Genomic DNA, 23,639 nt, shown 5'->3' on the forward strand with positions numbered 1-23,639 from the left:
AATCCAGTTAGTATTTTTTATACTAACGTGAACATTTAATTCTGAAATCCAATGTGATGGTTAAAGTTATCAACAGCTTTTGTTATGCACTAAAATTAGAACTACATTAAGTTTAAAGATACTATTGTGAGGATACCAATTCTTAATCTAAAACCTTTTGCTCTTAGGTATTTTATATCACATGTTACTCACTACGAAGAAGTATCACTCCACCTTCAGAGATATGATGCTTACTATACACTGAAACAATGAGCAAGGACTAAAATTGAAGTAAACCTTAAAACTTACTTGCCTCCTCCTTATGGCATAATACCTTTTCTGTTTTTATTTTTTGGGTGGTCTAGGCATCAAACCTGGGGGACTCATGAATGCTAAGCACATACTATTACTATGCAAATATCTCCAGATTCTTTTTCTTTCTTAATTTTTTTTTCTCTTCTCGAGACATGGTTTTGTTCTAGTTTTTGAGCCTGTCCTGGAACTAGCTCTTGTAGACCAGGCTGGCCTTGAACTCAGAGATCTGTCTGCTTCTGCCTCTCAAGTGCTAGGAGTAAAGGCGTGCATGACCACCACCCAGCCTTTTTTAAAAAATTTAAATTAATTGTGTGTGTGTCCCCGTGTGTATTTATTTATCTAGGTTGGAGGACAACTTCAAAGAGTCAGTTCTCTCCTTCCAACATGTGGATCCTGGGGGTTTGGCAGCAATCAACTCTTACCCACCGAGCAATTCTGATGGCACCCTCATTTTTCTTTTAATAAAAGATGGTTTTAAAGATGGGCACACCTTTAACCCCAGCACTTGGGAGGCAGAGGCAGGCGGATCTCTGAGGGTAGCCAGCCTGGTCTACAGAGTGAATTCTAGGACAGCCAGAGGGCTACAGAGAAACCTTGTCACACATACACACACACACACACACAAAAGCAAACCACACTCCGCACCCAAAAAATGACTCAAGGTTTACCTTTTACAAGACAGCATCAACAGTTTGCCATCAACAATAGAATAAAATCTTAATGCCTGACATTGAAGTGTTTTTTAAAGAAACAAAAAGAAAAACCACCAAACCCCCAACCCTTAAGACTTGTTACCTGTACAGTAAGTAGTCAATTAGGGGAGTGTATAAAATGAGGAACTATGATCAAAGAGTCCCAGTGTGCTGGTGGATAACTGGGATCTCAGCACCTAGGATTTGGAGGTCAAGGTCATACTTTCCTTGTCTGTATATGGAGTTTGAGAACAGTTTGGGAGTCTGATTCAAACAATCAAAAATCAGCAGAGTGGTTAAGAATGGAATCATCCACTCAGCCAAAATCAAGCCTCTATACATTACCATTATAATCTGTGATATTTTAGTCCATCTAATATTATCTAGGCTTCTTAATGATGTTAACAAAATCATTAGGGATATGACTGCAAATTTCTTGATGGGAGCATGAAACACTTTTTTGAGTCCTTTATTAATGGACAGACCAAGAATGGGTTCGCACCTCTAGAAATTCTCCTGGTGCCAAAGCTCAGGGGTATAGCATTCTTAAAGACAAAGCCATAATTCCATTAGTGAGGGATTTAAAGTGGTCTAGTAACATCTGCTTTCTTTGTAAGGTTCAGTGGCATCTTCCAGACACCACATAATAAACGTTTGAACCATGCTCAATGCCATGGACAATCCTAGAAGCATCACCAAGGTGAATGCGGCTGTTGGGTGTAGAAGACTGAGAAGTGGCCATGCAGGCAAAAAATAATGTTGGGACAGGATAGCATTACCTTAGTCATTTCGTTGAAATAAGCCACTACATACCTGATAGGAAGAAGATAAAAAAAAGGAGGTTCTTCTTATGCTATCAAAGTTTCCTACTCGGGTGGTGGTGGCACACATCTTTAATCCAGCACTCAGGAAACAAGAGACAGGGAGATCTCTGAGTTTGAGGCCAGTCTGATCTATAGAGCAAGTTTCAAGACAGTCTCCAGATGAGTCCTAACACCCACATGGCAGCTCACAACCATCTATAGATTTCGGGGACACTGACAGTCTTTGCCTTTGAAGTGCATGGCACCAGGCACACACAAAGAGCAAAGACACGTGCATATATAAGATGAGATGATTAAAAAAACAAAAAGCACAAGAACAGGAAGTAGCAAAGTGCTTGTGTTACAAGCATGGCAACCTGAGTTCAACTTAGCAACTTAAAAATAAACAAACAAAAAAGAGATCTGGGTGGGTGTGGCTGCACACCTTTAACCCAGCACTTGGGAGGCAGAAGCAGATGGATCTCTATGAGTTTGAGGACAGCCTCAGTCTATCTAGCAAGTACCAGACCAGCCATGAAGCTAGACCCTTAAAAAGCTAAGAAATGGGGTGGAGGCAGGTGCCAAAGCTGCAGCTTTAATTCTAGTCATATCACTTAGCAGATTAAAGACTCATGTGGTCAGAAAAAGAGATATAAAGACAGATTAAAGGGGGAACAAAAAACCCTCTAAACAGTTTACAGTTTAAAAATATATGTAGGCTTGGGAGAGAAAAAGGATAAAGAAAGTCCTTTAAAAAAAAGAAATAGTTGGGTGTGGTAGTGCACGCCTTTAATCCCAGCACTTGGGAGGCAGAAGCAGGTGGATCTCTGGTTTAGAGGTCAGCCTGATCTACAGAGCGAATTCCAGGACAGAAAAAGATACAGAGAAACCCTTTCAAAAAAAAAAAATTAAAACATAAAAATAAGAGTTAAAAAAATAAAGCAATGTAAAGATGAATCTGGATACTGTATGTTACTGTGTTGTCTTTGAATTGTTTGACTGCTGAGGATAGAGCAACAGCTGCTAAAAATATTTGATTATAAATGCTGCAGGATTAATCCAACCTATATAATTTTGAAAATGCCTTGACCTCAAATTTTTTTTAAAAAGATTTATTTATCACTCATACAGTATTCTGCATGCAGGCATGCTTGCACACCAGAAGAGGATGTAAGATCCCATTACAGATTTATGAGCCACCATGTGGTTGGCTGGGAATTGTACTCAGGACCTCTGGAAGAGCAGGCAGTGCTCTTAACTCCTGAGCCATCTCTCCAGCCCCTGACTTCAAAATTTAATTCAAAAGATATGTTACTTTGGAGAAGAGGTTTTGCTTTTGTTTCCACAGGAAATAAGGGGCTGTGATTCATTCTGGGTTAAGAAAAATAAGGTTCGATCAAGGAAGATCCCCTGAGAAATCTCCAATAGGAGCGGATAGCCAAGATGATCGAACATTTTAGAGCACCTCTGTTGGAAGTTTCTTCTGTGTTCTACATCAAGAACAGCCTCAAGACTACTGGCTGTGATGATCCTGCCTTACAAAATACACCAGTCAGAACTTGACCACAATCCTAAAGTTTCTTTGGGTCTCCTCAAGATTATCAGCACCCCCAATCAGCAGGGAATAGTCTAGGAGATTGCACCCACATTCCCCAAAAATGGATTTTGGATGTCTGTCTTTGTTTAGAGTTTTAGTTACAAGTAATTATGAATATGCTCAGAAAAAAGTTAAATAAAAGAGATTAGATTCAGAGTTCTTGTTTTGAAAAGAAAAAAAGGGGGGGAAATGTTGTGGGATAATGCTCATGTGCACTGCAAAAATTTGTTGCTCATACTGGTTTAATAAAATGCTGATTGGCCAATAGCCAGACAGGAAGTATAGGCCGGGTGACCAGACTAGGAGAATTCTGGGAAGAGGAAAGGCAGAGATGCAGTTGTCAGACACAGAGGAAGTAGGATGAGAATGCCTCACTGATAAAAGGTACCAAGCCATGTGGCTAAACACAGATAAGAATTATAGGTTAATTTAAGTTAAGAGGTAGTAATAAGCCTGTGCTAATAGGGTAAAGAGCTTATAATTAATATAAGCCTCTGTATTTCTTTGGGACTGAATGGCTGCAGGACCAGGCGGGACAGAAATTTATGTCTACATATAGGTCTCTTATATTTTTAAATTTAATGTGAATTTTGATTTGTACTCTATTAATGAGTACGCAAAAACATGTACTAATTAATATTTATTACATGAAACCTTTTAAGATCAAAAGATAGTTATTTGGCTTTCTGACTAGTCATTGAATTAATTCCTTTCAGTGTAACTCATGCATTCTCTTAGTTTAAGTTAGACTTTGCAATTAGCGTATCTTATTACTATATTACAAATTGTCCTATAGTAAAAATATTAATGACCTTTTCCCCAAAACTGTTCAACTACAACAGAGTAGACTGTCCTACCTGTGGAATTCTCAGAGGACTCTGTAGAGTTTGGATCAGTGCAGGTTTTATCTTTCACAGTTGACTTAGGAAGAATCTCATCTCTAACTTCTTGTGCTTGGCTTTCTTCCTCCTCCTCACCATCTGGGAATTCCCACTGAGACTCGCCCGACTGTTCGTTTACATAGAAATATCGTCTATGATCCCTAAATTACAAGAAAGAAAACACATGTTTTAAAATCTGTTCTCCTACAGGGACACTTCCATTTGGTCCTGTCCCAGGACAGCAAGCAGTCTGCTCTCACAGGGACGAACCTCTTCTTATGGACTGCTATTCACAAAGGCAACAAAGAGCTTTGACAATTGAGGATGGAAAACCCAGGAAAATTCAAAGCTATTTGCAGTGTCAGCAGCTCTGTGAATACAGCCCTTAGCCCTCTCCAAAGGATGAATAAGAAATCATTTCTTTTCTTTCGTTTGTTTTTGGTTTTTTGCCAATGCATAACCGGGTTCCAGGTTTCATTAATGAAGGGACTCAGTTGCCTAGAACACTAATTTCCCTTCCAAAGAAGAGAACATCGAAGTGAAAGGTGACTCTTCCCCTCTTGGACCGTGGAATTCATTTCAAATTCTTGATATCAAACACAGTGAAAGCTAAAGAGAGGGAGAGGATCTGGGAGCTGAAAAATAAAAGAGCAAAGATTTCAAATAACGAAAAAAAAAATCAAGAAAAGCCAAATATAAAAAGAAATGTTTTCATCTGACCTGCTGGCAGAGGATAGTACTCTTGTTCTTCACTCATCTTCAGTCACGAAGCTTTCCTGAACGTCACCGAGGTTAATCAGGAGTAGTTGCTTCCAGAGGTCCTGTAAAGCGCACAGAGCTCTCGCATGCGCTTAACCCAAGCCCGCCCTACTCCGTGCAACACTCTGGAGAGTAAAAACCGGCTTTGTCCAATCTTGGGAAAAAATCCGTTACATGGAACACTTTTAAACACTGATTTTGTTTCTCCAAATGTGTGGCTAGGCAAACTCTGCTTGCAGTGCTTTTGCCTGCCCAGCACCGCTGACTGCAGCTGCTCTCAGGCTCCAGACAGGCTGTCATGGCGTCAGGTGGTGGCGATCACAAATCATGTCTGAGATGTCAAAGGTGAAAGATGAAAAGGGGAGAAGAGTGCGTACCTGTCCCAGTGGCAGGACCAGCCTTTAGGAGTGGCGTTTATTTCATACTGTTTTAGCTGTTCTGCGGCATCCTGAAGCTTTCGTTTTAAGTGATTCCCATTAAGAGCCCCTTCTCGCCAGTCTGCAATTCGAGTCTAGAATCAACAGAGAATTAAGATTGTTGGATGCTCACCTTACTAGACCTGGATGGAGGTGGGTGGTCCTTGGACTTCCCACAGGGCAGGGAACCCTGATTGCTCTTTGGGCTGACGAGGGAGGGGAACTTGATTGGGGGGGATGGGAGGCGGTGGCGGGGAAGAGACAGAAATCTTTAATAAATTAATTAATTAATTAAAAAAAGATTGAGATTAGAACGCTGGACGGTGGTGGCGCACGCCTTTAATCCCAGCACTTGGGAGGCAGAGGCAGGTGGATCTCTGTGAGTTCGAGGCCAGCCTGGTCTACAAGAGCTAGTTCCAGGACAAGAAGCTATGGAGAAACCCTGTCTCAAAAAGTTAAAAAAAAAAAAAAAAAAAAAGATTGAGATCAGAAAACAGAGTAGAAGGGACTCCAAGACTGATTACCATGTTCTACCAGATGAGCAAGATCAAGAAAGCAGCCAGGCGGTAGTGGTACAAGTCTTAAATCCCAGCACTCAGGAGGCAGAGGCAGGCAGATCTCTGAGATTTTGAGGCCAGCCTGGTATACAGAGCAAGTTCCAGGACAGGCTCCAGAGTCACAGAGAAACCCTGTCTCAAAGAAAACAAACAAACAAAAACACTTCTTAAATGTATGTCTATTAAGGCGATATTTTGCTTTATTTAATAAAGTGTTACTACCTGCAGCGCTGATAGTTCAAATATGAATTCAGAGTTAATATTGTAAAACACATTTTTAAAATTTTAAAAGCTGGAGGTGGTAGTACAAGCCTTTAATCTCAGTTGAGGGCTGAGGACCTGTAAGTCTGAGGTTAGCCTTGTCTACATAGTGATCTCCAGGACAACCAGGATTGCACAGAGACTCTGTCTCAACCCCTCCTCCACAAAAGTATTTATTACTGTGTGTGTGGGTGTGAGTGATTTGCTCCAAGTGGAAATTTGAGGACAACTTTGTAGAGTTGGTTCTCCCACCTTATGGGTTCTGGGACAAAGGTCATCTATCTCTTTTATTACTATTTATATCCACTGTGACATCTCCCTACCCACAAAACACATTTTGGGGTGGGGTTTGAGATAGGGTTTCTCTGCCCTAGATCTCCTGGAACTCACTGTGAATCAGGGTGGCCTAAATGTCAAGAGATTCATCTGGCATCTGCTTAGCACGTGCTGGTGTTGAAATAGGAGCGGCGGGGCTACGTCCCCAGCACTCCGGCCGCCTGCTAGCTCATGCCCGAAATAACAACACACAAATTGTATTCTTTTAAACACTGCTTGCCCATTATATCTAGCCTCTTCTCGGCTAACTCTCGCACCTGGACTAGCCCATTTCTAATAATGCGTGTAAGCACCCCAAGGTGCACTTACCGGGAAGATTCTAACCTATGTCCATCTTGAGCTTCATCGCCTGTGCCTCAGAGAGCAGAGCTGTCGAGTCTACCCGGGAGAGCTGAGCATGGCGTCTCTGCTCCAGAAAGCAGAGCTGTCGGGTCTCTCCGGGAGCAGAGCAGAGCAGAGTCTGAGCTCACTTCCTCTTCCTCCCAGCATCCTATTCTGTTTACTCCTCCCACCTATGTTTTAACCTATCAGGGCCAAGGAGTTTCTTTATTGCTCAACCAATGAAATCAACAGATTGAAATATGACACTCCCACATCATGCTGGGATTGAAGGTATGTACCACCACTGCCCAGCATTTTTTTAAAAAATAATTTATTTTTATTTGATATGTGTTGGTGTTTTGCCTGCATGTATGTCTGTATGAAGGCGATGGATCCTGGAGTTACAGCTGTTAGTTCCCCACGTGGGTGATGGGAACTGAATCCAGATCCTCTGGCAGAACAGTCAGTGCTCCCAATCACTGCGCCATCTCTCTGGCCCCATAAAACACATTCTTTTATGGGCTATGGAGATAGCTCAGTTATTAAAGTTCTTGCCACAAGCATCAGGACCAGAATTAAGATCCCCACACCCTAAATAAAAGCCAGGAAAGCACCATGGCCCCCATGAAATTACAACACTCAGAAAGTGGAGACATGCTGAGCAAGTTGGCCAAACATACCACAAGTATTGGTAAGCTCCAGACTCAGGTGAGAAAGTATCTCAATTAATAAGGTGAAATACAGTGGAGAAAGGTTCCTAATGTTCAGTACAGGACTCTACTTGCACACATGCACATAGACATAGCCATGAACACCACCCAGGCATTAAAAACAAAACAAGGACTGGAGGCTGGGTGGAGGTGGCACACACCTTTAATTCCAGAACTCAGGAGCCAGAGGCAGCAGATCTCTTTGAGTTCAAAGCCAGCCTGGTCTACAGAGTGGAGTTCCAGAACAACCCGGGCTATACACAGAGAAACTCTGTCTTGAAAAACGAAAAGCAAAAACAACAACGACAAAAGAAAAAACCATAGGAATTGGAGAGTTGGTTTGGCAATTAAGACCTAAATTTGGTTCCCAGTACCCATGCCAGGTAGCTCACAGACACCTGTGACTCCAGCTTCAGAGAATTTGACGTCCTCTTCTGGCCTCTACATGTGTATGTGTATACACATACAGTATACACAGACATCTAAATAAAAATGAAACTTTCAGGAGGGGAGTGGTGGCAAGAGCCCAGCACTCAGGAGGCAAAATGCAGGCAGATCTTGCTGAGTTTGAGGTCAGCTTGGTCTATAGAGTAAGTCCCAGGACAGCCTGTCTCAAAAAACAAACAAAACTTTCATAAACGCTAAATAAGCTGAGTGTGGCACAAGAGCCTTTAGTCCCTGCACAGAGCCAGAATCTCTAAATTTGAGACAGTCCTGGTCTGTACATTAAGCTCAGGCCATCCATGGCTACATAGGTTCTGTCTCAGAAAAACAAAAACAAAAGGGCTGGAGAGATGGTTCAGAGGTTGAGAGCACTGGTTGCTCTGCCAGAGGTCCTGAGTTCAATTCCCAGCATGGTGGCTCACAACCATCTGTACTGAGATCTGGCCTGCGGGCATACACGTAGGCAGAACACTGTATACATAATACATTTTTAAAAAGAATAAATAAAAAATAAAACAACAAAGTGACAATTACGCCAAAACCAGATGAATTACCTCAGTCTGTAAGAGCAGCATGTGAAAATTGGAGATGGACTGTCTATTAATCCCTAGGAATTCAAATTTGCTTGTCAGGGTATTTGCCAGTTCTCCGATCTGAAACTGTAATAAAGAACAGAAAAAAATTAAACCAGAACTCGAGCATTCCTTCCTTCATTAATTTATTATTACAGATACTGGAAATTTATTAGCTGTACACAAATAACTATAGCTAGACATGCTTAGAATTCTATTTTATAATAAAATTCACATAAATAATAAAATGCTTATCTACTCACTCTATTACAATGTATTCAAACAGCATAAATTTCAACAGCTGAACATAGATTCTAATCTTAAACAACCAAATTTACATAAAGAGAATATGGAAATTGTGGTTGCTGCTAAGGCTGAAGTGATACGGGAAATACTGGTCCAGTAGAAACCATTCACCCACAAAACTGGGCTCTAAGGTACAGCTTGGTGACTATAGCCAACAATACCACATTGTACAGCTGAAATTCAGAAAAATAGTCTAACAGCTCTATACCAAAGAAAGATCTGTGATGTGACTATACACACACACATAAAACATCTTACTATAAATGGTAAATATGTCAACTATATCTTAAAATAACTGAAAGGAAAGTATCACAAATGATATTCCAATATTGTCCAAATTTTCATTTCCTTTTGTTGGAAAATCATATTCTCCCAGTCCCTTCTAGGTTGCACAATACAGAAAAATACATGCTACAGTTTTTTTTTTTTCCAAACAAATCACATTTAAAGGGTCACATTAAATCAACAGACTAAGATAATTTTACAAAATAAATAAATCAGTCTATGTTAAAGAAGCATAGACATTTTTGGTTATATCTCTCAATACAGTGTACACCAGGTATGGTAGTACAGGCCAATAATCCCAGCACTCCTGAGGCTGAGGATGGAGGACCGAGTTCCAACCCTGCCTGAGCTCCATGATGATACTGTTTCTAAAGAACCATTTTCAAATAGCCATTAACGTAGTATCAGGTGCAGTATGAGGTGTTCTAAGCAGCCCAGATGTTTTAACATATATGGAGGATGTGCATTCAGTTATTTACAAATTAAGACTCAAACAGTTCAGATTTGGGCATAACCAGATGTGGTCCTGGTTATAAATCCCTGTGAATAGAAAAGAATCTCGTGCCTTCCTTTAAAGACAAGCATTTCTTTTTTTTTTTTTTTTTGTTTGTTTGTTTTTCGAGACAGGGTTTCTCTGTGTGTGTACCTTTGGTGCCTGTCCTGAAACTCACTTTGCAGACCAGGCTGGCCTCAAACTCACAGAGATCCGCCTGCCTCTGTCTCCCAAGTGCTGGGATTAAAGGCGTGCACCACCACCACCTGGCCTAAAGACAAGCATTTCACATAAGAATTAAATCTTTCCTCTTTTTAGTACTTGTAAATCAGAGAAGCCTGTATTTCTTTCCAGCAAAGGATTAATTTCAATGAAAGTATTTACAATTTTCATACAACTTACTTCTCAGCATCATTCTTATTCTAGCCTTAAATAAAATCTTTTATTCTAAAAAAAAAAATGAGAATTTTAGTTTTGAACACAATAAAGCTTATGACTTGCTAACAGAAGTTAGCAACAGTTTAATGGCTGAACCTGTAATCCCAGCATTTGGGATACTGAAGCAGGAGTATCCCAAGTCTCAGGCCAGCCTTCTCCATGTCCACCTCCCCAGTTAAGATCACAAATACCCGTACTTTCAAATCCTGCTCTTCTTCTACTTTAGGTGCTATTTGGACTTTTATCTTCTCAGAAGACTCTTCTTCTGCCTCCTTGTCCGAATTTTCATCTGGTTTTTCAGAATTTTCAGCACCGATTGCTAGAAAAACAAAAACACCACGAAATTAAGCCAACACAGACAACCGAGAGCTCCAAAACACATTTTCTTCTCTTTGCACCTCTCTTGCCTGCTTTATCGAAGTTCTAATAACTTGTCCACCAGCACCAAAGGTACTTTTTCCGGAAAGGCGACCACGAAGTCCCATTGTTCTACTGCCATGTTTACCTTAGAGTTTCCGCTTTCCCTTTGTCTTTACCATCTTTCCTTCCATTTCTTACAAAAGCTAGGTATCAAACTAGGAATACACAGGATTCTTTACCAAATTGGGCGGAATAGGAAGAAAAGTTGGGCAGCATCAACTTTAGCTGCCAAGCACAGGTCACGCCTGTTAGTATCCCAGAGGATAGAAGGATCCTGAGTTTCAGGCCAGTCTGGACTATATAATAAGTCATCAATGCCAGTCATGGTGGTACATGTCTTTAGCTCCATCACGTAGGCAGAGGCAGGAGAATCTCTTTGAGTTCAAGGCCAACCTGGTCTAAACAGGTAAATACCAGGACAGACAGCCATACAAAACTCCCTTTTCCCAAAAAAAAAAAAAAAAAAAAAAAATTACCACCACCAAAAACTCGCCCATTACCTTCCTGAAATCCTGAAGTGGCTAAGAACTATAAGAACTTATAAGACCATCAAGATTCATATAGTTGTCTATACCAATAGTCCCAGCCACTCTAGATGAAAGCAGAGGAGATGTTGGGCCAGCAGAGGCAACCTGGCCAAGATCCCTTCTCTCCCATTATATGGCTTCACAACTGACATGGTAGCATGCACCCATGATCCCAACACTTGAGAGGTGAAGGCAAGAAAAATTAATTCAACACCACCAAAAACTACACAGGGAGCTCTAGGCTAGACAGGGATACAGAGCAAGACATTTTACAAACTCTAAGATAAGACAAAATGAAAGTTAGAATATTATCTCACTTGGTAGCCCAGTCTATCCTGAAACCTATGGTCCTAAAACCTCTGTATCCTAAGTGTCAGAATTATAGAAACAGATAATGATACCCCTTAGACTTTTTAAGTGATAATTAAAATAATATTCTATGTATGTGTGTTGTTATGCCACTGTGCACACATGGACATTAGAGAACAACTTTGTGAAGGTGGTTCTCTCCTTCTACATTTATATGGGTCCTAGGGATTGAACTCGTCATGACTGCATTGTTGGGCAGTAAATGCCTTTACCCACTGAGTCATCTTGCTAGCCCTTGTTTTTTCTACGTTTTTAAATGATTTGAAACAAAAATCTATTAGTCTGACCTATTAACTTATAAAAATCATATTTTAGAAGTCTATCTAGCGGCAGGTGAAAAGCAATTTTAATTCTAACTGGAAGATTCTATAGGGCAATTAAACAAAACCTTAAGTTATACAGGTGCGAACACGAGGACCCTAAGGCAGGTGGCTGTGAAGACTGTAGTGGGCCTATCACCAAGCCACAGAACCTCAATGTTTACAGGGCACCCAGCAACCTCCTCAAGATTGGTGTGAGCAGCCCCCGGTTCCCCGATCTCTGGGAAAGCATGTTTGCAGCAAGCGATGGAACACTGGACAACAATGTCATCCTCCACCGCAGAATGCATGTTGTCCTAACATGTTTGTACAGGAGTAAATAGATAAAAGCTATACGACCCCCTCCCCAAAATAAAACAAACCTGAATTTGGCCAGATTCATCTGTACCAATTAACACTGCTATAATATGCCTTGAGTATACAAAACTCACTCACATGCTCCCATTTATTTGTTGTTTTGGCAGTTGATAAGATGGTAATATGGTTTGGTGAAAACTTCCTCATCCAGCTTCTAACCTAGCTCTTCCTTGCTGTGTACATGTGCACGCTGTAGTCTCAGAAGCAGCCCTATAAAACCTGCAGTGTCCTAATTAAAGTTGCTAACTTGGTCTTATTTGCTCTTGAATTATTTGTGTCATGTTTGCTCTTGAATCTGACTGACTAGAATATTTCTATTCCTCCTTTAATGTCTGATGCCATCACTTGGTCCTAATTTATATGCAGGGGCACTCCAGCATATACTGCACATGAAGGTATACTTGTATGTAGAACATTATCTTCCTTTTGGCCTATAGTTCCTTTCACAAGGAAGATTAATGAAGAAAATATTTATATTCTGTATAAAAAACAAAATCAAGCCAGGCAGTGGTGGCGTGACGCCTTTAATCCCAACATTCAGGAGGCAGAGGCAGGCATATTTCTGTGAGTCCAAGGCCAGCCTGGTTTAGTTCCAGGATAGCTAAGGTGGTTACACAGAGAAACCCTATGTTGAAAAACCAAAAAGAAAAAAATATACTAAAATCATGTTTAAAATTCTTTTCAGATAAAAGCTGAAAAGCAAAACACACACTCCCAAGATATAAATAACGAAGAATCTATCTGTAGGGGCTGGAGAGGTGGCTCTTCCAGACTGCTCTTCCAGAGGACCCAGGTTCAATTCCCAGCACCCACATGGCAGCTCACAACTGTCTGTAACTCCAGTTCCAGGGCTTCTGATGCCCTCACATAGGCATTCATGCACCAATGCACATAAAACAAAAATAATTAAATTAAAAAAAGAAAAGAATCTATCTTAGTAAAACTAAAATGTGCATAAAGATACATGTAGTAGCATGTCAATTAGAGGAATATATATTGATGAGCACCTTGACAAATACATGTAATACAGTGTGAGCAACATAAAGAATAAAGAAACTACAATTTGGCTTCATCTGGATCCCTGTACCTGTCATCAACCTTCCTACCTACAACCTTCTACAGACAACCTCTATTTTGATGGTGTTATTCCTTAGTTTCATCAAGATTTTGCCTATTTTCTGGCTTACAATATACAGACCAGAACGTGATTTTTCCATGTTGCTTTTTGTTCAACACCGTCTCAAAAATTCCTATGCTGTTAGTCATAATTACGACTCATTCATTTCTGCACTGCGGCATACAAGTCCATCATAAAAATGTACAACTTAATCCATCCTACCATTTTGACAAGATACCAGTCGGTCTAAAACAACAAGCGGGATGTAGAGACGGCTCAATAGTTAAGAGTTCCTGAGTTCAATTCCCAGCAACTATATAATGGCTTGTAACCATTTATAGTGGGATCGGAAACACTCTTCTGGCAAAAAGTCAATAGAGCACTCAAATACATAAAATAAATCTATAAAAAATAAAAACAACAAAAAAGGGAAAATGGTCTGTAAGAGTGTATGTACATAAAAAAGACAAAATGTATAGCAGGGATAGGAAACCAGAATTTTTTATTTGCTGGAAAAAAAACAAAACAAAACAAAACAAAAGAGGCTACACAGTGTAGCCCTGGCTGGTTTAGGATTCAAGAGATCTGGTTGCCTGCTTGTCTTTCAAGTGCTAAGATTAAAGGCAGGTGTCATCCCACCCAGATTCTTTTTGTTTGTATTTTGTTTTTTGAGACAGGGTTTCTTGGTAAAACCCTGACTATCCTGGAACTCATTCTGTAGACCAGGCTGGCCTTGAGCGAACTCAAAGAGATCCACCTGCCTTTTTCACCTGAGTACTGGGATTAAAGGCGCGTACCACCACCAACCAGCTCCAGATTCTTTTTAAAAAAAAAATTACATTTACTTATTGTGCAAGTGTGGCATATAGGAGTGTAAATGTGTGCACATTATGGTGCATGTGTGGATGTCAGATCACAACTTTTAAGACTTCCTTTCTTCCTCCTCCCACCACTCAGGTCCTGGGAATCAAACAGATTGTCATCCTTAGTGGTTTTATCTGCTGTCTCAAAAAACCAAACAACAACATATATTACTTGTATTATTAGGTAGCATTTTAGCTAGAACTGATAAAAAGTGTCTTGTGGAAAATATACTGCAGAAAGGCTTGGTGCTCAAATCTCACTCCTAATTTTCCAGCACAAAATTAGAGTCAAATGTAAATGAAAACATTAGCTTTATTTAGAGTTCTCTGATTAACTGGGAATTGAAATGGAATTCTTCCACCATTCCCAGAATGGAGACAACCTGAATCCTGTGACAGAGTCAGGTTGTCAACCTACCCATAATAAAGAGGGTAACTTTTACAGAGAACAGAACCAAGATGTAGACTGGGCTTGCCAGGAGTAGACCCTTTTTTTTTTTTTTTTAATATTTCTTTATTTATTATGTATACAATGTTCTGTCTGTGTGTATGCCTACAGACCAGAAGAGGGCACCAGACCTCATTACAGATGGTTGTGAGCCATGTGGTTGCCGGGAATTGAACTCAGGACCTTTGGAAGAGCAGGCAATGCTCTTAACCGTTGAGCCAGCTCTCCAGCCCCCAGGAGTAGACCTTTGATATTCTCCTAGCAGTAGTAAGCAAAGGAATATTCATTCACGTCTTACACACAAGTTGGGGGCTAGTGTGGTTCAGTGAGAGCTTACTACTGTATGAGCTGGATGACCTGCGTCAGTCCTTAAGAGTCCATGGAAAAGTAGAAGAAAATCGATTCCTCAAAGTTGTCCTCTCATCTACACACACGCACAATAAAAGACAAAGAAAGAAAAGAAACAAAAAGGCTGGAACAACCTTATTTCCTGCTGTGGAAAAAAAGTAGTAATCCCAACTTTGTAAGAAATACACGTGCATGTCTACAAGAAAAAAAAAAAAAAAAGAGAGATGTAGAAGAAAGCTTCATTTATACAATTTCAAATACTAAGAACACCATCTCCCCGCTATTGTGCAAGAAGAAAAACAGAGAAGGCTTATCACACTACCCAGTACTCTAGAACACCATCTCCCCGCTATTGTGCAAGAAGAAAAACAGAGAAGGCTTATCACACTACCCAGTACTCTAAAGTTTACTGTGCTCTAGGGATGCAAAGTTCAGTGGTTTCCAAGAGAGAGGGATGGGGAGGTAATTAGTTTATGGGAAGCACAAATTACCAGGTTCTCCATTTTCTGGAGTCTCTTGTCCAGTTTTACTAGAACTTCGGCTGGTGGACTCTGGACTGGTAGCTCGAACAAACATCTTCCATTTTCCTCTTTTAGACGTAAGTCTACGCATTCCATCCTGAGATGCTGGCTGGCTGATATCAGAACGTGGACTAGACCCTGACATACTTCCATCTCCTTCTTCCAAGGCTCTTAACTCTGCCTACAAAGAATGTGTTAATAAAATTAGCATGATATTAACTACTTATCAACAGTTAAATACTGCAAGTACTAAGAACAATGGTCATAACTGGTTTTTAAGTTTAAAACTTTTGGGCTGGAGAGATGGCTCAGAGGTTAAGACCACTGGCTGTTCTTCCAGAGGTCCTGAGTTCAATTCCCAGCAACTACATGGTGGCTCACAGCCATCTGTAATGAGATCTTGTGCCCTCTTCTGGCCTGCAGGCATACATGCAGATAGAATACTGCATGCATAATAATTAAAAAAAAAAAACTTGAGAAGCAGCAGCATTTTTAACCACTTTCTTTCACAGCTCAAAATTATGTTCCATTTCCATATATTCCTCTGCTATTAATAAATGTACATTCATGGGGTTGGAGATTTAGCTCAGTGGTATACAGCCTAGCAAATGCAAGGTCCTGGGTTTGCCCCTCAGCTTAGGGGTGAGGGGACAATAAAAAGTAACAAAAAAGCTAGGCAGTAGTGTCACATGCTTTTAATCCCCGCACTCAGGAGGCAAAGGTAGGCAAACCTTTGTGAATTCAAGGCCAGCCTGAGCTACATAAAGAAACTGTCCAAAAAAAAAAAAAACCCACAAAAATTGAATAAATGTTCATTCACAATTAATTACAGTGACAAATTTTGATGTGTCACAAACATATAAACCTTCTGACATGCATACACATAATGGAAACAGTTTTATTAGCTGGTCCCCTACAGATTCAAATCTTCAAACAGGGAAAGCTTCAGGTTATTGTTACTGACCCAGATCAAGCTTTGGGGCTGGAGATGGTTCATCAGTTAAGAGCACTGGCTGCTCTTCTAATGGTCCTAAATTCAATTCCCAGCAATTACATGTTACCTCACAACCACCTATAGTGCGATCTGAGGCCCTCTTCTGGCATAAAGTTGTGTATGATACTCATACACATAAATTTAAAAATTAAAAAAGAAAATAAAAATATCCTGCTTCATATTGGACTTTTAAAGACAAAGCAAAAGACTACCCCCCTAAGAGGAGAGGGCAAAAAAAAGAAGTGGGTGTGGTGAACATGCCTGTAATCCCAGTACTCAGGAGACTAAGGCAGAAGATCACAAGTTTGAAGCCTTCCCACCTCTACCCCTTAGTATTATCTCACAAGACCTATTTACTGTTTGACAACTAGCAAGAGCAGCACTAGAAACCAAAACAACAATTCTGTACTTCATTAGATTAGAAAACACTTAGGGAACTGGAGAGATGGTTCAGTTGTTATGAGCATCTGTTGCTCTTGCAAAGGACCTGGGTTTAGTTCACTGTCATCTATAACTGTAGTTCCTGGGATCTGATGTTCTTCCTCTGACCTCTGCAGGCACTAGGCATGCATCAATGTACACAAAATACACATATAAAAAAATAAATCTTCAAAAATAACACAGGTGAAGAGATGAGCAAAAGTCAAGTCCCAATAATGGTTGTAAGTTGAGCATAACAACCCAAGTATAACAGTAATAATGGGAAGTAAGTCCCTTAAATCAGTAATGATTAATCAGCACTGCCCCCTTGAATGGTTCTAGAAGAACGTAGGAGACTCATCTATGGGTATATTAGTAAGAGAGGTTTTCATGAGAATTTTATTGTGGCAGCATCATGCCACGAGCTGGGGGTCCCAAAATAAATTAAAAAAAAGGGAAAGCAGGCAGCTGAGCACCGGCATTCATCTTCACTTCCTGACTATGGAAACACAGAATCCTCTAGGTAGAGCGCCTGTAGAGCCATGCTCATCACTGCCACACAATGGGATGGGCTGTACCCTCAGCTGTCATCCAAAATACATCCTCTTTTCCTTAAGACGCTTATGTCAGACACTTTACCATGACAGAAAGGTTAACTATATTTTAAAAATCTTCAAAACCTTACTTTTTTCCTTTCCAAAGCTAGCTCCAGCTCAAGGGTATCTTGCTCTTCTTCCTCCTCACTTTCTCCAGACTGAACAACACTGCAAAGATCCTCCTGAGAAGGGTCTTCTAAGCTGTCCAGGGTGACTTCCTGGGGCTTCACGACAGTCCCCATGTCCTCCGCTGCTGTGCTTGTTTCCCTAACCTCTGACACGGGATCTGCTTCTTTACAAATGACTTTTCTTCTCCATCTTTCTTCTTCCTCTTTCACTCCTTCAGGCAGCAAGGGAGCAAGCAACGCTGCTGCCACCCCTTTCCTTTCCTCCTCGCTGTTGGAAAGAGCTTGAATCCCTTCATTCACTTCCTATAAAGAATAAAAGCACTGACTAACAACTCTCAAAATAATCCCTTGGAATATTCAATTATTTGTATTAACTAGCTTCTTAATTATTGGATACGCACAAAACACCCATACCCAACATATTAGTACACACTACAAGCACACGAAGGAAACACTGCTTTAGGAAGGCAGTAGTTGAAATACAATCTACTGTCTCTGGATAGCAAAGGGAAGCTAGTAAGGAAGCAGAGATAGCCATGACATCAGCATTTTGTTAACACCTGACTACATAAATCTTCACCTTCTTCTTCTGCAAGGTGAAAAAAAAGCTCATGTTTCAAAGGGAACTTAAGAGGAAAATAAAGTTTCTAAAATAAAGTATGTGCTTAAGCTGGGCATTGAAGGTGCATGCTTAAATGCCATCTAATCTGGGAGACAAGAGGAAAAGAAATATAGACTTTACCCTTAATAATGCTAACTTAATGATAGCCTTGACAATACAATCTCAAAACAAAATTGCTTCATTCATATGTTTAAAGTGACCGGATGGTGGTGGTGGTGCAAACCTTTAGACCCAGCATTTGGGAGACAGAAATAGGCAGATATCAAGTTTGAGGTCTGCTTAGTCTACAGAATGAGTTCCAGGACAGCCATGGATACACAGAGACCCTGTCTCGAAATAAAAACAAAAAACCTACTTTATCTATTGGAATACTTAACCATCCTAGAAATGTACATATTACAAAAAAATAAAAATAAAAAATTGGGGAGAGGGGTCTCATGTAACCCAGACTGGACTCAAATTTGGTATATAGCAAAGGCTGTCTTTGAAGTTTGTACTTTGGGGATTAGGAATACAATTTAACACATGATACCTCCTAATCTGATCCTAAATACCGGGGTGGGTAGGGATGGGAGGTTGTGTGTATCACTCTGAAAAATCAAAATAAATTGTAACTCAATGTACAATTCATTTGTTTCTAAACTCCATTTCAAAAAATAACTAAATAAACATTATAGGTAAGACTGGATATAGTGGTAGACTCCTTTAATCTCAGCTTCTGTGGGGCAGGGGAAATCTTTGAGTTTGACATTAGCCTCACATTACATAGTGAGATCCTGTCTCAAATAAATAAATCAATCAATCAATAATGCAAGTTTAATGCAAGTCTATTATATGAAAGCCTGGAGAGGTTTCAGTGGATAAAGGCACTTTCTAAAAAGTGTGACACGCTGGGTGTGGTAGGGCACACCTTTAATCCCACCTGCCTCTGCCTGGATCTCTGTGAATTCAAGGCAACCTTAATCTATATAATGAATTCTAAGCCGTCGCGGCTGCAGAGATTCTGTCTCAAAACTCCAAGTCTGACGACTGAATCTGTCTAACCAGAGCCTACATGGTAGACCAGAACTCCAAGTCTGATGACTGAGTCTGTCTAACCAGGGCCTACATGGTAGACCAGAACTCTAATGCTACCAGATATTGGCAGGCTGTCCTCTGACCTATACTCTGGCAATTGTGTCCCCATTATCAAGCTATATGTATATGAACTATAAATGATTTTTATGTTCATACTATGGGCCTATCCACAAGGTATGTTTATATAAATTCAATTACTCCAAAATCTAAAAACCCCAAATCTGAAATATTTTGGATAAGGACGACTTTTATAATTTTTCTTAAATTTTAATTGGGGGCCGGAAAGATGGCTCAGTGGTTAAGAGCATTGCCTGCTCTTCCAAAGGTCCTGAGTTCAATTCCCAGCAACCACATGGTGGCTCACAACCATCTGTAATGAGATCTGATTCCCTTTTTTGGCCTGCAGGCATACACACAAGCAGAACATTATACATAATAAATAAATCTTTAAAACATTTTGTTTGTGTATGTATATGTAAATGTAGGTGTCTACAGAGGCCAGCAGAGTCTGGTTCCCCCAGAGCTGGAGTTCAGGCCGTTAGGAGCCTCCTGATGTGGTTGCTGGAAGAGTAATATGGGTTCCTGCTGAGCTCTCCAGCCACTATGGAGGTCCAGTTTGCCATAGAACATATAGGATTTTAAAGGACACTAAAACAAACCCATTGGTCTGAGATGGTGTGGGAACCCAATTCCAGAGTCAGCTTCTCAAAAAGCACAAGACAATTTATAAGTATAATATATATAATAGCGTTCCCATGTCCCTTTAGATGGCCTAAGTAGTTTTCATAGCACTAAATCTGAGTCACTAAAGTGGTCAGCAATTTCTATAAACCTTGTCTAACACACAGAAACAGATTAGGTAAAATGAAGAACACTTGTGCTGTGAAATACTAGCATATTAAGTTCTTAGATTAGAAAACTACCAAATGCAGTAATTAAAATACTAACCTTTTTAACTTCTCGTTTGGCTATGACTGGTCCACTTTTATTACTGGAAACAGTAATAGTTTTCTCCTTTATATATGTGTCTGTATTTACCATAAAACCAGCTTCAGTACCTGTTACCGAACTGGGGAGGGAAAGTCAAGAAAAACAAAAGATAAATACCCACAGCAACAATTTTCTCCTAAGTAATTTCTTCTTCAAGTCTAGACTTACCTGGGCTGGTAATGCTGTAATCCCTGCACCTGTGTGGCAAGATATTGGGGTAATTCCCAAGTTACTTCATTTGTTTGTGTGTTCCAATAATAATAGCAACCTGTGTTCTCATCCCAGACTTCTTGCCAATCTCCCATCTCAATTTCAACTATAAGAAAACAAAACATATTTCAAGTATAATACACATACACAAACACAGAATCCTGACTTCTCTCCTAAGATAGCTTTTAAACGATGACAACTTAATATAGGGTTCTCAAATCTGAGTTGCAGAGTTTAACAACACCTTTAGAGTATACCACTAAAGAAAAACCCCTCTGCATTGTGATACCCAATATATACCTCTAGACATTACTAAATGTTCCCTGTAAACAACTCCTCTATAAGAATTATTTTTTCAATAAAAATTTATTCACAGGTCAGGTGGTGGCAGCGTACGCCTTTAATCCCAGCACTCAGGAGGCAGAAGCAGGTGGATCTCTGTGAGTTTGAGGCCAGCCTGGTTTACAAGACCTAGTTCCAGAACAGGCTCCAAAAGCTACAGAGAAACCCTATCTCGAAAACAAAACAAAACAAAACAAAAAAATTTATTCAGAGCCGGGCATGGTGGTGCATGTCTTAAATCCCAGCACTCAAGAGGCAGAAGCAGGCAGATCTCTGTGAGTTCAAGGCATCCTGGTTTACAAATTGAGTTTCAGGATAACCAGAGCTGTTACACAGAGAATCCCTGACTGAATTTCTGAATCCTCCATCAAAACAAAAATCATATTAAACAAATTAAAAACTGTCTGATACTCAAAAAATGAATTCTGAACCCTCAAAAATTTTCAAAGCAATGGCTTTTATTACTCACCTGGGCCATCATCCTATCTACTAACTTCCAAATATTACATTAAAAGGCTAGACATTGAGACCTAGAGCTAAAGTACCTGGCTTCACATTTAGGAAGGCCAATGTCTAACATACCAGTGAGGATTACCTTCAAGTCATCTTGAAACAGGGACCACACTCACCTCCTGCCAGTGAACACTGAGTATCATAATGCCACCCTGGTGTCTGGGTTGAGTCTGTTCCATTTGACGAGGTGGAAGAAAGGGCAGGTGTTGTTGCATCCTTTGGTTCTGGTCGAGGTGGAGTTGGAGGGGGAGCAGAAGCTACCACAGAAGCTGCAGGCTGAGGAGCTGTTATGGCATCAATCTCCTATAGAATAAAAATAGCAATAAATGACAGGGCATGGTGGCCCCTAGCCCTCGGGAGGCAGAAATAGGATGATAGCTGCAAGTTCCAGACCAGCCAGGGTCACAAAAGTACTATTTCAAAACAAACATGTAAACAAAAGCATCACTAACCGCAAGAAAGTTTGCCAATGTACTATCAATGTCAGTTGACTGGTTTCCGTTAGCCTCTTTGGATTGCGCTGTTTTTTCAGAAACATCACTCTCGTCATCATCACTGTCAGCATAAGCACCAAGCAAACACAGACCCCCTACAGATAAAGGGAAAACATTAGTAACACCAACACCAACATAGTCTATGAAATATTTAAGAAAATAAATACACGGGGCTGAAGAGATGTATTAGCAGTTAATAGCACATCAAAATAATAATAAAAAAAGACAACACAAGTCAGGAGGTGGTAGCACCAGCCTTAAACCCAGCACTTGGGAGGCAGAGGCAGGCGGATCTCTAGAACTCTGTGAATTCAAGGTCAGAGTTAGGCCAAGAGTTCCGGTGTTACAAAGAAATAGTCTAGAAAAATAAACAAAAGACTACATTGTTTTCCTTTTATTACGTGTGATATGCACATATGCTTGGAGGCCCCGTAGTGGGGTCTCCTATTAAACCTGGAGCTTGCTATTTTAGTTAGTTTGGCTACCCAGCCAGCTCTAAGGAACCCAGGAACCCATCTCCTCACTGGAATTACAGACAAGATGCTACATGCATTCAATTTTTACAAAGGTTCTGCAGATTACAACTCTGATCCTCATGTCTTTGCTAAATGACACCCAGAGCCAAACCAGTTTTTTTTTTTTTTTAATTATTTTATTGTGTGCACAAACATTTTGGCTACATGTCCATACTTGGTATTTGGCATGCCTGGTATCCTCACAGAAGACATTTTACCCCCTGGAACTGGACTTTCAAGACAGGCTTTCTCAGTGTAGCCCTGGCTATCCTGGAGCTAGCTCTTGGAGACCAGGCTGGCCTCAAACTCATGTAGATCTGCCTACCTCTGCCTCCTGAGTAACTAGGATGAAAGGAGTGCACCACCACCACCCAGCCTGAGTTTCAGACAATTGTATGCCATTATGTATGTACTAGAAATCAAACCCAAATCCTCCAGAAGAGCAGCCAATGTTTTTAATCTCCCAATCATCTCTCCAGCCCCAGCCACATTTTGTTTATTTACAAATTAGAACTTAATTTCAAATCAGAATAACCACTAAATTAGGACTAGGACTACAGTTTAGTTGAAAAAGTATGTACTTAAGAACCTGGATTCAATTCTAACACACACACACACACACACACACACACACACACACACACACAACCCCCATGCTGGGCACGGTGGCACAAGTATGTATTCACAAGAAATTGAGGTAAGATCATCATAAAAGGGCATGATGACATTGTGTCTTAAAATTTCAGCACTCAGGACGCAATAGATAGCTAGTCTCTGAGTTCCAGAATAGCCTGGTCTACAAAATGAGTTCTTAGACATCTAAGGCTATAGAATGAGATTTTGTCTCAAAAACAAACAACACGTAAAAACAGCAAAGATGGAGTGTGAATAATAATATATAAATATGTGGTCATGTGTGAAAATATCAAAAGAGTATTAAAAAAAAAAACCTAAAACCACAAAGAATGACATTCAACTACCACAGATATAAATTATATAGTACCGGGCTGGAGAGATGGCTCTGGCTGCTCTTCCAGAGGTCCTGAGTTCAATTCCCAGCAACCACATAGTGGCTCACAACCATCTGTTATGAGATCTGGTGTCCTCTTCTGGCCTGCAGGCATACATGCACGCAGAACACTGTATACATAATAAGTAAATAAATCTTAAAAGAAAAAAAAATATAATATCCCCTCAAGGGGTCAGGGCAGTCAGACCTACACAATGTCACCCTGTTTCTACCCCTAGCAAAATCCTTCAAGATAATAAAGTCAATCTATACA

At 40.3% G+C, this 23,639-nt stretch overlaps 1 protein-coding gene across 2 annotated transcripts in view; it reads right to left on the reverse strand.

The window, feature by feature from the left end:
* Window positions 1-23,639, reverse strand: part of Fnbp4 (formin binding protein 4) — a 34,628-nt gene that overhangs the window by 7,542 nt on the left and 3,447 nt on the right. Inside the window, exons 2-12 of one of the 2 annotated variants that reach the window (XM_050124238.1) lie at window positions 23,360-23,496; window positions 21,800-21,936; window positions 21,464-21,650; window positions 20,451-20,598; window positions 20,241-20,361; window positions 17,555-17,896; window positions 15,426-15,636; window positions 10,363-10,484; window positions 8,626-8,730; window positions 5,404-5,537; window positions 4,244-4,428 (exon numbers count right to left, since the gene is read on the reverse strand). In XM_050124238.1, the coding sequence (XP_049980195.1) occupies window positions 4,244-4,428; window positions 5,404-5,537; window positions 8,626-8,730; window positions 10,363-10,484; window positions 15,426-15,636; window positions 17,555-17,896; window positions 20,241-20,361; window positions 20,451-20,598; window positions 21,464-21,650; window positions 21,800-21,936; window positions 23,360-23,480 (1,813 nt within the window). In that variant the 5' untranslated portion in view covers window positions 23,481-23,496. The remainder of the gene's footprint in view (window positions 1-4,243; window positions 4,429-5,403; window positions 5,538-8,625; window positions 8,731-10,362; window positions 10,485-15,425; window positions 15,637-17,554; window positions 17,897-20,240; window positions 20,362-20,450; window positions 20,599-21,463; window positions 21,651-21,799; window positions 21,937-23,359; window positions 23,497-23,639) is intronic. The other variant, XM_050124237.1, reaches the window with a different exon arrangement.

This window comes from Alexandromys fortis, unplaced genomic scaffold (assembly GCF_014885135.2).
Source record: "Alexandromys fortis isolate MF-2015 unplaced genomic scaffold, M_Fortis_MF-2015_v1.1 scaffold_222, whole genome shotgun sequence".
NCBI lineage: Eukaryota > Metazoa > Chordata > Mammalia > Rodentia > Cricetidae > Alexandromys > Alexandromys fortis.